Source organism: Ochotona princeps, chromosome 14 (assembly GCF_030435755.1).
Source record: "Ochotona princeps isolate mOchPri1 chromosome 14, mOchPri1.hap1, whole genome shotgun sequence".
Taxonomy (NCBI): domain Eukaryota; kingdom Metazoa; phylum Chordata; class Mammalia; order Lagomorpha; family Ochotonidae; genus Ochotona; species Ochotona princeps.
The window spans coordinates 46004883-46021316 of NC_080845.1; the positions used below are offsets into that span (position 1 = coordinate 46004883).

Consider the following 16434-nt stretch of genomic DNA (forward strand, 5'->3'; position numbering starts at 1 on the left):
TACAGGGATTGCTAGGACTATAGGGATTGCTGTCTGAGCTAAGGCTGTCAGAACTCCCCTGTCTTCCTCCTGCTTATCGAAGCAGCCATCATATCTTCAGCATTGCAGCACCTTAAGGGAGTTCCACACACAGACTTCCCTGGGCTCCTTCCAAGAGGGCTATCCCTGAGGAAGTTATAGCTTTGGTCTCCAGAGAAGCATGTTAGTAAGGTGGAAGTAAAAATATGTTAAACACTGCATTATAAGTTCCGTTGCTCATGAACAAAGATTCCCAGGCAATTGCTTATGGCCTTTCTACAGTTTTTACATCAAGTTGAAGATTTTTTTATTTGAAACATTACAAGCAATATGTTCTTTGTCTAAAGTGACAGAGAAGAGAGAGAAAAGCACAAGCAAAGTTTGTTACCACTGAGGATGCTAAGGAGTAGGATCAAAGCTGTCCTTGCTCTGTGGCTGTAAATGGGCACTTTAATAAATAAACAGCCCAGAGGATCGTTCTCTATGATGACAAAGAGCAAGGTAAGGAACACCAAGTGCCAAGTTAGAGTCCTCTAACTCACAAGGTTAGAGCCATCGTTATTCAGAGTGATAGAAGCGAAATGCAAACAATTTTCTCTATAGAAAACCCTGAAAGTAAAGTGATGGCACTAGGATGGCAAGAGTGCCCTGGCAACCTCGCGTACTGTTACATCAGGTCCAGCATTAGGCTAACTCACTTATCAATCCCTCAAATGTTTGGCGATGCAGAAGCTGTTCTGTTGGTGAATAGCTGCTGGCCCACTGTTCTGCAGTATATGCATGAAGTACTCCTGAGGAGGATGGGTGATACTTGGCCTGGCACCTGCTGTCTTCACAAAGTCAACATTTCTGAAGACAAGATCATGATCAGAATTAACTGGACTTGGCAGAGCCTTGGTCATCTCTTGTCTTTTGGAAGTTGGATCCAGAGGAAGGTTGACTAGCTGTAAGTCACTTGTATTTAAAGGAAGACTCTTTGGATTTTGTTCAGGGGAAATAAACTGTAGTCTTCTGTAGCTTTTTGTATCACTTCCTACAATGTCAGTTTCTACTCAGATCAATTTTAGTGATTGGCAGTTCCAAAATTCATGTAAAATGAAGTCTCCATGCTTAAAACTCACTGATCTATTTAGAAAGATGTATTTTCCTGCTTTTTTATCCTGTGTGAGTTTCACCAGCCCTAATCCTGTCTTCTCCAGCTAGTGGCCATTAGTTGTCAAGATTTGTCTTGAATTTGATCAGAAAGGTAAGCGTGTATGCTGGCTCTTCAACATGATTCAGCCACTTGAGTAAGTTTTAACACAAACTAATATTTGCTTAGGGTGATTTATAAATAAATATAAAGCAACCATTGGTGCCAAGTGTGAAGCTTCTCTTTGATTGCCAGTTAAGTCAGTCCAGATTGAAACATGTAAACTTCTTGATTTGTATGGAGTAAGACATCTGTATTTGGTTTATTAAAACCTGCTGATGTCTCCAGAACTAATTTTGTTCCTACATAGGCCTCTGGGTAGCTGTAACTAAAAAGCAGAGATGTCTAGTTTTTGCTTGTCTTATTACCTGACTTTCAGCCCTGTACAGGTGTGCAGGAATAAATTAACATGAGTTACCTCTGATGAGCCACTGCATACATTATCAAGAGAGGTGAGGGTGTGAAAACATGTTACCTGCCTCCTGTTATCACCTGTTCAAGCAGAGCAACATCCATTTTTTCCATCATTCTCTGTATTTGGAAACTTATAAAGAACTTCTCAATAAATACACATGATTTTACCAGGCAATATCTCCAAGAAATGAGCCACTTAGCACCAATTTGAGATAACTATTAGTATATTTGCCCTAATATAATTAGCTGTCAAACACAGTGTGATAATCCTTTCCCAACTTTGAGAGGCATCAGCTGTTTCGTTTCTTGTACTTTTGCCAATCAAACCACATCTCTCCATTTCCAATATTCTTTTATAAAGTGAAGTTGTGCAGGTCCTCTGATTTTTTTTAAGCCAAGGAGGAGATTTTCTCTCTACGGCTCTACTTGGTTTCACAATAGAGCCGGCAGATCAATAGGCCTTTTGTACTTATCTCCATTACTTTCCATCAAAAGCAAGCAAACAAAATAAATCCCCCTCCAGAGTAATTGCTGGTTGTGTCCTCCCCAAGCAAAACTTTGGTAGTAAGATAAACTTCAGTGTCATTCCTGTCCCTGGGGTTCTTTTTATACACTGAGAGAAGAGCAATGAGCAAACCGGTCTCCTTGTGTCGTGGGGAGAGGCTCTGTCAGGCCTAAAGTGAGCCTCGGATCTTGCTAATGACCTCCTGCTGGCCCAGCTGGATACACGACAAGCTCATTTAAGCCCCCTCTGACCCTCACTCATCCACGACAAGAGCCACAAAACTGTGCACCACATAGACAACAAAGCATGATGGTTCCCAAATAACTTCCCTTCCATGATGCAAACCGTTTTTTTTTTAAGAGTGTTTGCTGATGCAGTCCCCTATGGCTGTTTAACTCCTTTTGCACAAACACAATGCTCCACATTTGTTACTTTTTAAATGCTTATTTATTTTCATCTGCTTGAAAAGCAGAACAACACACACACACACACATGCACAGAGAAATCTTCCACTCGCTGGTTCACTCTAAATGCCCACAGCAACCAGGACTGGGCTAACTAAAGTCGGGAGCCAGAAACTCCACCTGGTCACCCATATGAATGGTGGCAAGCCAAGCATTTTGGCTGTCATCTACGGCTTCCCAAGATGCATAAGAGGAGAGCTGGCTGGGTACCCGAAGTGCTAGGACTTGAACTGACACTCCTTTGTAAGACGCTGGTGTCCCAAGTGGCAGCTTTAAGGTGCTGCACCACAATGCCCACTACAGGACTTTGACAACCCATAGAAACATGGTCTTCTTTATGCCATCATTATCTTGAAAATCCAGGAAATAGGAACAGAACTCAGACTGTACAAGAGTTGTCACCCTCATTTTCACCTCTATCCTGCGCATTATCATCTGTCTGACCCTCCAACAGACTTCACAGGTAAGAACCTGTCTCAGATGTACTCATTTGAGGAAGTTATTTTGGTGGATAATCTTCTCCTTGGGTAAACAGATCATTCTGCACCAAAAGAGGGTGGTATAGACTGCCCACGAGCGCTGGGGTCCCTGTCACAAAGTGGTAAAATCCACTCTCTGGAAAAGGCTTCTGCAGCTCTCTTGCTAAAAAGGATCATTGGACTCTTCTTTTTTTTTAAGATTTATTTATTTTTATTGGAAAGGCAGATATACAGAGAGGAGGAGAGACAGAGAGGAAGATCTTCCATCCACTGATTCACTCCCCAAGTGGCCGCAAAGGCTGATGCTGCGCCAGTCCAAAGCCAGGAGCTCTTCCAGGTCTCCCACGTGGGTGTAGGGTCCCAAAGCTTTGGGCCGTCCTTGACTGCTTTCCCAGGCCACAAGCTGGGAGCTGGATGGGAAATGGAGCAGCCGGAATTAGAACGAGTGTCCATACGGGATCGCATTGTGTTCAAGGCGAGGACTTTAGCCGCTACGCTATTGCACCAGGCCCTCGACTCTTCTTTATAAGCTTGAATTGAATACTTACAGTATTTGTTCTTTTAAGCCTTTTCAGAAATAATGTAATGTTTCTGCCATAAGACCTCAATGAGCTTCCGATAAATGAATATGGCAGAATATGAAAGGAGTTTACATTTGCCAAAAATTGTTGTGTCATAAAAAAAGAATTTGGTGATTTTGATTGCTGGTGTGTGAGTGTATGTGTGTGTGTGTGTGTGTGTGTGTGTGTGAGAGAGAGAGAGAGAGGGAGAGAGAGAGAGAGAGAGAGAGAGAGAGCGAAGGGGGGAGGCAGGCTAGGTGAATCAGAAAAAAGACTTTTTAGGAAAGGACATTTTTTCTCCAGTTATTTCTCATAAAATTCCACTTCTTAAAAAAATACCAAGATTTTTATGTCCTAATGCAAGCTGCTTGAATTAAAACAGGAGTTGTAAATTCCTGGTAAAAAGCTGTTCTGCCTAAAGTGTTAGTGATCTTAACTCTGGCACTTTGCAGAGTTTATTACTTCTTTTATTAACTAGGGGGAAATATGTTACCCACTTCCAGTTTAATTCTTCTGCTCGCTTACTCTTATTTTGATGTAAGGAAAGAAAATAGAAAGCCCAATCTTCCTAACAGAACATATATTGTGCTGCCTCAATGTTGTCATTGCATATGTCAATCTGAATTATCAGCCACTCAAAAATTATGTTAGCATTCTCATCTAAATGCATCCGTATAATGTATAAGTGTGTTTATACATAAACACCCACATAAATAAGAACATCAAAAGACACATCATCCTTAATTGCTGGAACTGACATCTCCATCTTGGACAGTGATGCGTGAAGTTACTTTATCATGTTAATGGGAAATAATTAGGTTCTGTAAGTGGAAGGGACAGATTGGGGCAGGGAGAACAGCAGGTCTTCGGACAGCAGCCTGTGAGGGCCCAGGCCGGCCGGGACAGCGGCTCTCACTCTGCTGCCTCTGTTGTCTGCTCTGTCACTAAGGGGGCACTGGTGGGTCAGTCCACTCACTAGTAATTGTGTTTTACAGACTTCTAAAGCAATTGGCTCAGTCAGTCCCAATTCAATAAAAGTGGAGAGCAAGAGAGAGAGCACTTTTGTTCTATTTTTTCCTTGAAATTATTTCATTCAGCAGTCTGTCTTTTTTATTACCAGGACTTGACATTAGCACTCCAAGCTATATTAGCATCCATTTCAGCAGTTCAGTAATGGTATTAAAAAAACACTTAACTTCAACGGTGAATGGTTGTATGACAGTACCATAAAAAATCCACATTAAAAAAAATACTCATGTATTTGTCCCACCAAATTATTTTTCACTTGTTTAACCGCTACAAACCTATATGTTCCTGTGGGTTACTCACAAGAGGACATTGTTGTCCCCAGAAAGGGCCAGCGGGGGGGGGCAGGGCTGTGGAGGGAATTGGGGAAAGAGGAGAGAGAGGAGGATGATACTGTTTGCCCTGTAGTCAGATTCCTTTCCATCCATCAAAAGAGGTGGAATTGGCAACCTCGCAGCACCTAAGGTGAGATTCTTGGATCCTCATGCCTTGCCTGGGATTTGATTTTGAACCCAACACTTTCCAAACTTGGGAGCAAAGCCTAACTGCTTTGGCACTGTGATGTGCTCATAAATGACTACATTAGGTTCTAAATTTTGATTAAACATTCAGTAATTAATCAATGGTAGACACGAAACAGTTGGCAAGGTCCAGAGCTGCAAGATGTTTAAGACATAAAACATTACGAAGTAATTAGAATATGCTCCTTCAAGAGAAGGATTGCCTTCAATAAAGAGGTAAATGATAGCATCCTGTTTATTGTGGACGTAGGCAGCCAGAGCAATATGATAAACTGCTGGAGATACACATATCAGTAATCATCCACATTATTAGTGCCATTAATCATAATTCCAAAAATATGACAGCAGCAGCCAACTTTTTGACCAATTTTGCTTCTGCCTGTTGGCCATTATAACTTCGCTAATAGACTGCAGGGCTCCTGTGCGTGGCAGTTTGCATTGAGAATGGAAGGTTAATTATATTTGAGCTGCTGATTTCTTCTCTCCTTGGAAAAGGCTTAGCACTTTGACAATCCCAGGAGCTCACTGTTGTTAAACCAGTAAAAGTACTTTATTGAAATTTTCTTTGTTGGTCAGAAATGAGGAGATGTTTCAAATGAGATATAAGCGCCAGGCGGGACGGCTGCTAATGTTTCTAGCTCCAAAGTGGTCCTCGAGCAGCAACTCGGTGGTTTCCTGAGCTCACTTTGCTCTCATTTCTCTGCTGCAGATGGGTAGAAATTTCAGCACTATATGGTGAGACCCCAGAAAGCCCACACCATTAGCACTAGTCTCAACATACATCAACAGGATGTCAGGAGGGGCTGATCACATCCAAGGGAAATGAGCACCTCGTCCATACCAAAATTCTACTTCCAACCAGACCAGTGCGTACATAGAACTTCACAGAACTCATAGGAATATTTGTGAAAATTGAGACTGTTAGTAACACGGGTGCACTGCCAGTTGGCTACCTGAAGTTCTCAGGTTTCAGCTAGTAGTTTTGTCAACATTAAAGATGTAGATTCAATTCTGCTCATTCTAAAGTACCTTCAGCAGTTTCATTTTCCACAATTCTGCCCAAGAACAGAGCAAAATAATACTACTGATTTTTTTTCTTACCAAATACTGTCTCCTTGCTTGGGGAATGCAGACATCCCTAATGTCATCTTTGAAGAAGGCCATAAATTAACTGTCTTAGTGACATAAAATCCTTCTGAAAATTTTTTTTCTCCTTAGAAAGTACTTGCAGGAATGCTCTCGAAAGCAGTCTCAGGAAGAGATTGATGCTCTGTGTTACACACATTTTGAAATGGTAGATAAATCTGAATATGCAGAGAGAAATTCATTCCTATTATTTTGGAGATACATCTTCCAAACTCTTTACTTAATTCAGACTATAAAACAAAGGGTGGTAGCCTTGAGGGTTAGCTCATCCGTGATGAATAGAACATTCAAAATCATAGCTCAGATTTATTTGCCTTAAATCCTTCAAAGATGCCAGACTTTGCTTTTCATTGCCTAACAATAGTAGTAAGTGGAGCACCAAGTGAGCTGCCTGATTGAGAAAATTCCAAGTGCTGTGAAAACATAATCCTATTCACAGTGTAACACTCGTCTCACATTGCAGTGCAACAGGTACCTACAGAATAATCAGCACGCCTGAGAAGCCTCCATGCAGCAGATACAACTGAAAAGTAAAATGGTTAGGGAACAGGGCTGTGGGATATCAATTCCGCACTTAACCGGAGCATTCAGCGTGCACATTTTCTGTCTACCAATCTGCCTTCCTAAATGCCATCCCTACATTAACATTTTTTATGCATTCCACTGCAATGACAAATTGTTTTCTAACTGTAGCGCCAGATTTAGTATGCGAAAGACACATTTGCCTCTGCCAGCAAACCAATAATTCTCACTAACATCTTCAGAGTTACAACATTTATAAAGTTGCAAAGTGGAGTAAACAAACCATCTGTTTGGCTTTTCCATATATGTCATGCTTTCTTATTAGCATATTACGATTCATTTAGTAAACAAATTTGGTGATTTCGCTCACGTCAAAGTTAGATCAGAAGCTTGAAGATGATTAACATTCCTGGGACAAGCACATTAATACATTGCTTCCTCTGCAAAGTTAAATGGCTTCTCAGGAGGATCGCCCCTTGTTGACAAGATGAGACTGTCAATTTTGTTTGCCTGCCACATTAGGGGCAATAGGGGATGGCAGGCTCTGAGAGAGGGGAGTCGTGTAGGCAGCATAATTCACTGTGAATCAAGAAAAGAAGTCTAATTCTGATAAATAGTCGACCCCAATACATCCTACCTGTTATTACAACAGACATGCCGTATCTGTGCAGTAAATTAACTAAACCCCTGAAGAATTTGGTGGGAGCTTATCTTCAAGTGAATAATTTGAATGTAGAGGGAGCTGTCTGCGTGACCAGTATGGATGATTTATTTGATATTGAAAGGGATTGAAATGACTGAATTTCCTACTTTTAATTTGCAGGGATTTGCTTAGCCTTTATCTTGTGCCTTGAAAGTATATTTCTTTATTTTCGGGAGGGGAGGCTTTTTGAGCCTTAGCCACTAGAATTTTATGTGGTTTTCAAATCTCCTGGAGGGAATCTTCGAACAGTAACCCGCAGGACAAGGACTCATTTTGCAGAAGTGTCTATTGTCACGGTGCTGTTTAATACTCAGAGCAATTAGCATCCTGCCATTAGTGTTTGGGATTGCAGAAAGGAGTACCAGAGATAGAATCATAATAATCCAGATCGGAAGAACACTAGCAAGGGACAGAGGTTACAGGTTGTTACTCTTGTGGATTTGAGTAGCCAGTTGGCATTTCTGTCAAACAGCAGTAGTATTGACTCAGTAATCCCCCAGGACACCCAGGATTTCACAGTATACCCAGAAGAAAACTGGGCTGAACCAGACTGAACACAAATTTATTTCTCTCTCCCTCTTCCTGTAAATTAAGGCACTTCAAAAAATGTGTATGGAAATGCAGTTAAAAGATAAGTGTATGTGAAGACAAAATATTAAAGTCCTTGATAGGTTTTCATCACACGCATCTTCATGACTGTTGTGAAGATCCCTGTACACAGACAGCTGTCCATCACCCCACGTTCCTCAGCCACAGACTCAAGGGACAGCAGATTGCACAGATTCAGGAGAGAAAAATGGGATCTATACTGGACAGGGACAAACTTTTTCTCCCTGTGGCAATCTAATAAGCATTGACCCAGCATTGACATGACATCAGGTATCACAGGGGCTCTGGGAGGTTGTGTGCAAACACTAGGCAGCGTGGCCTCCAGGACCTGAGCAGCTGAGGGTTGCTGTCCTTGTCAGGCAGGGGCCTGGAACCCATACCCTGAGGACACAGATGGATGCCTGTACACGCACGCGCGCGCGCACACACACACACACACACACACACACACACAGTAGGCATATATCACCAGGAACAATCTGGACAGTGTAATTTGAAGAATTGCAAATGCATGTGTTGAGTGACAGAACTGTGCTGGAAACAAAAGGGAAAAACCATTCAAAGTGGAGGTACAGTTCCCTTTCACCTGAGCCATTGTTATCCATCATCACACATGTTTTGTGACTTCAGGTTTAAAATGGCTCACACGTAGTTGCCGGAAGTCAGGGATTTAGTGGAACCTATGGCTATGCCACAGTCCTCAGCTTCTGACGGCCGCCGTCTGCATTTTCTGATTTTGTCATGAGAGTTTTTCTTTTAAACCAAACAGTATTTAACTGTTTTAAACAGACATTCTCTTTTAAAAAACAAACAATTCCAAAGCCAAACTTGAAACCTTTCCTTTTAAATAATGTTTATGCTTTTCATTTTAGTTTTGATGTGCTAAACATGGCATGAAGCAGAACTGGGTGTTTGGACAAATGGGAGTGGGAGACTTGAGAAAAGAAAAGTCCCAGGGCTTTCTGGCCCAAAAGACTATTTCCATTTACTTGGCTGCATCCAATGAATTTCCTGCCTAATGTGGTTGCATGATAAAGTTTTCATCAAAGGCACAGGAGAAGACTGGTAGTTGGAGTACTGGGAGTACTGTCAGTATCTCAAAGAAGAAAGAAGAAATCTGATTTGATGCTCTCCTCCCCCCAGCCCAAAGCTTTGTGACTCTGCTTTTGAGGGTGATCTTAGCAAATTCCTGGTTTGCAAAGCCTAGAAGTTCAGAGAAAACACTTAGGATTGCAAGGATAGCCTGAGTTAACAGGGCTTTTCCATGCACTAACTGGTAGCATGGCCCTGCTCCTCACACCTCCTTACACCCCAACAGGTGTGTGAGGAATCTTGTCGGAGTGACTGTTTGCTTTGTCACGACAGTCTTCTTAAATATTGTACCACCCTTTCTTTCCACCTGAGCACTATTGCCTTCTTCCCTTTAGTATATTTTGGGGAAAAAAAACTTTTGCAAGAATGCATATTATTGCTTAAAACCAAATAAAGGGACTTCAAATTGTCTGCTGGATGCACAGTGTCCTACATGTGCAAAATCTCTAAGATTTCATTTGTGTTCTTAAAAGTGACCTCTCGGGCTGAATTTGGGGCCATTGTCTTGCTGGGTACCTGCAGTATATATTAGGGCCAGATCTTTATCTTTTCTGCTGGCACACTCATTTTCTCTCTCAGCTCCAGTCATTTGAAGATGTTTCCCTAAGAGAAATTGACCTCCACAGATCTGTATGGTGCACCTGTCAAGAGCAAGGAAAAACAGCTTCCATGATGTTTATGATCTTGCAGAATATTACAAGTTCTGACTCTGGTCTAGATGTTTGTTAATGACTGTTCTAACTTCTCTCATCTCTATCCTGGAAGAATTCAACTGCCTCCTTCACGGATTCGTTTTTCCACTTATAGAAACCCGCTTCCTGCGCTGGGGAGCCCTCCTTTTCTTAGCACTCACTGGCCTCCTCCTACTTCAGAATCCTCTTTTCAGAACATGAGTAGATCAGAGTTCTTTTTCTGTTTCTTTCCTCTGCTTTAGATTTGCTGATCCAAATAGACTTGTACTGTACCTGCAAAGGATAACTCTAGGTCCTTGGAGCCTTAGGGCCCTACAGCTCTTAGGGACAGTTTTTTTTTTAATTACAGCTGATGGTTTTGATTAACTGATTCCAGAGCCCTACAGTAAGTCTTGGTTGAAATCAAGTGCTGTCTTTTGTCCATTCCGTGGCGGCTGACCCCTAACCTCCAGAGGGACAGGAATAATTTCAGTTGGTCATCTTTCCCTCTGTCTTGTTTGTTCTTCGCATCCTAAACTGTGCACGTTTGTTGGGAAATCTATGTATTGCTTCTCGGCCTTTTGGCTATGATCAGGTGTAGAAAATCTCTGTGTGTGTCCATTTGTCATGAGAGTGAACCAGCAGATTTTCCACAGCTCATTCTTCCCATTCCTACTTCGAATGATTTGCATATGGCATTTAGGAGGATTATTAAACAGAAATGAAATAGATTAAGAAATGAACATAAAAGAATCAATTTCTCTTGAACTGTGGTTGCATAATGGAAATCGACTACCATGAATGAACCCGCATACTGAAGTTATGAACAGCAGAGCTAATGTACTGCCATGAGTTCATCTTTATTATTGCATTACACCTGAATCAATTGATAAAGTAGCTTTTTTTTTCCAAAGCGAGGGATGGCACTTAATTGAATAAAAGTCAATGTAATTATATTAGCAGAGGCCAACAGTACTGCTGACAGCGGAAAAGGGACACTGTTGAGCAGAGTACCAGAGCTAGTCTACACATTTCTGCACATCATTTGGTTGACAGATATTGAGGATTGGTACATCATCTAATTAGATTACAGATTTCTCCTACTGCAAGTGAGAAATGAAGGGGGAAAAAATCTCTTCCTGGTAACAGATCGGTGAAGATGTGTAATTTCACACAAGTCCTCTCAGGCAAGATGTGTCCATGTGGGTGAGCAGTGTGTCCTTTTATCAACGTGAATATTGCTTATTCAGTGTGTCTGACTGCTGTTTTCTCAGCAGTGAGCCTAGGAAGTGGTAACTGCAGATGTGTGAGAAACAACACGGAGTTCTAGATCGTAGTCATCACCCAATGGGTGTTTGTGAAATTAAGAAAGGCGAGGGCATGAAAAATCATCCGTAGGGGAATAGGATTTCCTGGACTGCCTGTAGTTGGCAGACTGTTGTATCCATAGAGTAAGGATACATGTGTAGCTCTATTTGCACATTCTTGTAATAACCTGGTGTCATACCCACATGTCAGAAGGCTTCCCAGTAGGCGTTTCCTGCACTCTGCTTAGCAACCTGCACTAGGACCCATCTGCCATCTGACACCACGGAAACAGGGAGTAACTGTGGCGGGGCAGGGGCCGGGATCACTCACATTCCCACATACTGCATGCATCTGTTTAGAACTCATTTATGGATGCCACTGCTGCTGCTGTGCATTTGATGTACCTTAATTTGATTTATGATTTTTGGATTACACGGCTGATCTGAAAATCATCAGGATAGCATATGGGATGATCGCTCATGACAGAAAATGATTTTGTGATCAGAACATTTGAAATCCCTATTTTATTGTTTAAGTTTTTTTTTTTTAAAGAAAATCCAGATGTCTAGAATGTGAATTTGTTTTCTCTCTCTCTCTCCTTTCTCTCTCTCTCTCTCTCTCTCTCTGTCTCTCATTCTTGCTTTCTTTTGTGATCGATTTAGCAAAAGATTAGAAAGCTGATCTTATTATCACAAGGTAAGCGCAGCCTTCCCGAGAGCAGCCTGGAGGGGGTGCTGCCCTCTGCCTGGGAAACCTGAGTACTTTCTATTGTCCTGTGTGGCAAGGTGGAGCAGCCGGTGCCACCTTGCTTGTCTCCGAGGCACATACCTCTCGACCACCGTCAGGGAATCCTAGCCTGCTTGCCACCCATGTGAGCGGCGGCTCATTTGGATCTTGCGTGCTTTTGAATCATTACCAAGAGGCCTGTAGAACCTTCTACTGGTCACATGGATCATTTCTCTGATAATGATTCCTTCTCCAAAGTGTGGGGTTTCCACCAGGATCGAGGAGCATTTCCTATTGGAATATTTGTTGATTGGAAGGGCAGTGTTCAATTTAGGTACTTGTCAAACATGGAAACCTCTGCAGGTGGAGAGAGGTATATGCCCAAGGGCACTGTAAAACTAAACTGGGGATGGAAATACAATGTTTCAACTAGATGGCAATGTAGCAAGCTTTGGAAATCCCCATGGCCCTGTGGATGCTCAGATACTCTGGGACAAACTGTTTTTTTTTTTTCCCTTAGCACAGGAAAGCACACGGCAGAGTAAAAGTTTTGCTTGTCTAAGAAGTTCAATTTCCATTTATTAAAATAGAAAGACCGTGTGTTAACGCTGTGTCTGATTTTTTTGTTTGCTACTGTAGTGTATCTTAATTTTTGTCCCATTTGCTGTTTTTTCTTATTGTTTAGTGTAACTTTTTAATGGGTTGGGCGGCTTCTTTTTCACGTTTTGTTGTAAAGAATTATAATTTAAAGTAGAAACACTCAGAACATTTTTTAACACTAAAAAGCAAAAACTCCTGAAAAATAAGTCTATTTTGCTATCTGACTTACCTGGGATCCCCAATCCTGAGAGGAGGCACTTGTGTTGCTAAGGGCGATCTTTGAGTCCATGTCTAATTGTTAACCTGTGAAGTTGACATTTTTCCTACCTAAAGATTTAACATAGAAGGAATGGAAAGGGAAGATTTTTGAAAGTTAAAGTAGTTATCTGGATTGCTTAACAACTGTATCCTTTCTATTCTAAATACAGTGTTTGCTGTATTTTAAGAGGCGTGGGGAGGAGATTTGCGTTTTAGGTAAATTAAGACTCTTCTGTGTTGAAAAGAAAGACCAGTTCCCAGCCCTGATGGATCCTATTTGATGCTCATTCGCTGTCTCTGTGACAGGATCCCCGGCAGCTTCAGCTGCCGTGCAGCACGCTGCAACAGTCACTGAGGGAGGGGTGCATGGGCTTGCATACTTCCTGCCATTGAAGAATTTTGCTCTAAAAAAAATACATTGATGGAGAGTTCCCCTGCCCCCCTCCCCCGCTTATTACACCTCCCATCACCAATCACTTAGCCCAAATCCTGAGGATGTGGGGAAATGCCTGCTTTTATAATGGTATAATTAGCAGTGAATGTGCTTATTTGCTGCCTCGTGCAAGCAAACCGAATCCATTTTAAAATGCTCTCCTTTTTTTCTCACCCCTCCCCACTCCCTGTGCACGGCCTCTCCACCCCCCCACCCCACCCCTTTCCCTCTTGTTTTCCTAGACACAGTGCCAACATAAATCTGCATCGGAAACTGTTGACCAAAGAACTCGACGACATGGGCCTGGACTCCTCCCAGCCCTCTCTTAGCAAGGACCTCCGGGATGAATTTTTGGTGAAGATCTATGGGGCGCAGCACCCCATGGGGCTTGACGTCAGGGAAGACGCCTCCTCTCCCGCAGGGACTGAAGACTCCCACCTGAACGGGTACGGGAGAGGCGTGGCGGAGGACTACATGGTCCTGGACCTGAGCACCACGTCCAGCCTGCAGTCCAGCAGCAGCATCCATTCCTCCCGGGAATCCGACGCAGGCAGCGACGAGGGGATTCTTCTGGACGACATTGATGGGGCGAGCGACAGTGGGGAGTCGGCCCACAAGGCTGAGCCCCCTGCCCTCCCTGGCGGCCTAGGGGCTGAAGTTTCCGGATCTCTCATGTTCAGCAGTTTGGCTGGGAGCAACGGTGGGATCATGTGCAACATCTGCCACAAAATGTACAGCAACAAGGGGACCCTGCGGGTGCACTACAAAACTGTGCATCTGCGAGAAATGCACAGGTGCAAAGTCCCGGGTTGCAATATGATGTTCTCCTCCGTGCGAAGCCGCAACAGGCACAGTCAGAACCCCAATCTCCACAAAAACATCCCCTTCGCTTCCGTAGATTAGTCCCAGGATGGACACTCCCAATGCCAGCTCTCACCAGATGGCCTCTGTGTTGGAACTGCCAGAGTCAGTGTGCACTTCCATACTTGGGTGCATGTGTGGTGTGGTGTGTGTGTGTGCACATGTGTACACCTTGGTGTTCGCATGCACACACATACACACACATACATACACACCCCTACTTGTTTAGATGAAAAAGAGAAACACTAGGTGCTTTTAATTTTTTTTTCCTTTATAGTTTTTGGGAAGGGTAGGGACTTGAATTTGGGGGTAAAGAATAGAATGCCCCTTTAAACACACACAAACACACACACACGAGTGTGTAACTAGCCCCCTTTTTGAGAGATTCATTCTTGGTCTTCTCCAAAGAGACAATTTGTTGTACCCATGACTGTTGCCTGCAAAAATAAAAGGGAAAAAAAAACCAGAAACAAAAAGGAACTTCTTATAGTTGTCTTTTGTGAACTTTTAAGGTTTCGAGAGAATCTTCAACTAAAGCATGGCAGATTCACCTGTAAATATTTAGCCTTCAGAGGCCAATGATGTAAAACAATTGTATTGATGGTTGTTTAACTCTTTTAATTTTTACAGTTACATCCAGCTGTTAGATATGCAGGAAACATAGTTTGCTGGCTAGTTCTATCCATTTAAGTTAGCATTAATGCACATTTTTTTAAAAGAAAACATGGTCTTGTTTTTACTACCTGTTAGCTGTAGTGATAAAGAGGTGCTGGCATGCTTCACGGCACAGATCTAATTTTTTAAAATGTCCTGTACTAGTACATAAACCCAGTCATGCACTTTTTTCATACACTACAAGGGGATGTGTAATATCCATGCTTCTTTTTTTAATCCTTAAACTATTGCCATACTTCAGTAAGTGTCTTTTTAAAAGAAAATTCACTTGTATAAAAATGGTCTGGTCAGTATAGGGCACAAATGCCAAACAGAAGTATTAGTGTTAACACAAAACTGCCAACTTTGCACAAGTTTCCAGAAAAGAAAATACAGTTAGTCACTCAACATAACCACAGGCCCATTTGCCGGCCACCAGAAAACCGCTTTGACAAAAAAACACTTGGTGATTCTTTCAAGTGCTGAATGTTATTAGAATCAACATTGTATCCTTCTTGCTTATATGTTCAGTTACATAAAAGGAAAGCAAAATTAAGTGGTGTGAAACAGGCAAGGCATTTGTTCTTTAGAGGCAAGATCATATTTCAGGATGTAAAAGCCCAAATTATTCACTATGGGACAAAGCTGAATGCAGTCGAAGAGTTGAATACTCAATTTCCAAGACCCTAGCCTTTACTCCTCACAAAGCAGGAAATAGTGTGAGCTAGGCAGGTGTCTGGTGTGGCTGTCTGATGTGCAGCACAGTCTGCAGGAGTGCTACGACACAGGCCTGTTGCATCAACATCAAAAGACGTGTAGCAGCAGCAGCAGCGATGCTGGGCAGCGTGAAAATGTATGCTGAACTTGAACTGAGCGACTCTTCTTTCTGAGAAGCCCAGAGAGCGGGTGGGGAGGGGGAGGGGGTCTAGCACAGGATCCCTCACTGTTGATGGTGTTTTGTGTTTCCCCACACGATTTGTCAGAGAGAAATGAAAGCAAGCCTGAAACCAAGCAATGAGAGGGAGATCGAGGGGGAGACTTCTGCAAAGCTTTCTTGTTGTGTTGTGTTTTGTTTCCGATGTTTACATATGTTGCCTGAGCTGGTTAACCACATCGGCAGCCTCGGCTACCACAACATTCTGACTAAATGATGATATTTACTCAAGTTCAGTTTGCAGCCAAAACCATTAGGGTGTGCTTTGCACACTATGTTTTGTTGTCTTTTTTTTTTTCTTTCCTTTCGGGGAGTGGGGACGGATAGGAAAGATCAACAACAAATACATTGTAGAACAGTACACATTAATTTAAAGAGAATGTATTTCTTTTCTGCATTTAAATGGCCTCAACATTTCTCTCACCAGACTAAAAGTTAGAAATCGCCCTTCAAGTTTTCATGTTGTATCCATTTTTCGTATGTTTTGTAATTATTTTCTCCGTTTTACACATCAGCATTCACTTCCGTTAAATTTGCCAAAGGAAACTGTTGCTACATTTCTGTTGTTTTGACTTTGCCTGTTGGATTTGTTGTACCTCACAGTATTTATTGTGTCCAAAAATAAGCATCATTAGTTGGGAATTCAGTATTTTTATTTGTGAGATGTTCAGAAACAGTAGATTTTTGAAGATAAGCTAGATTCTATGTGTGAAAGCTTTATCTTTTCACCTCCTCCAG

At 42.2% G+C, this 16434-nt stretch overlaps 1 protein-coding gene across 1 annotated transcript in view; it reads left to right on the top strand.

Moving 5' to 3' along the window:
- The window catches only part of BNC2 (basonuclin zinc finger protein 2), a 432023-nt gene extending 416393 nt beyond the window's left edge, over window positions 1–15630 (top strand). The window contains exon 8 of the mRNA XM_058672661.1: window positions 13490–15630. Coding sequence (XP_058528644.1) covers window positions 13490–14150 — 661 coding nt within the window. The 3' untranslated portion in view covers window positions 14151–15630. The remainder of the gene's footprint in view (window positions 1–13489) is intronic.
- The last annotated feature ends 804 nt before the right edge of the window (window positions 15631–16434 follow it).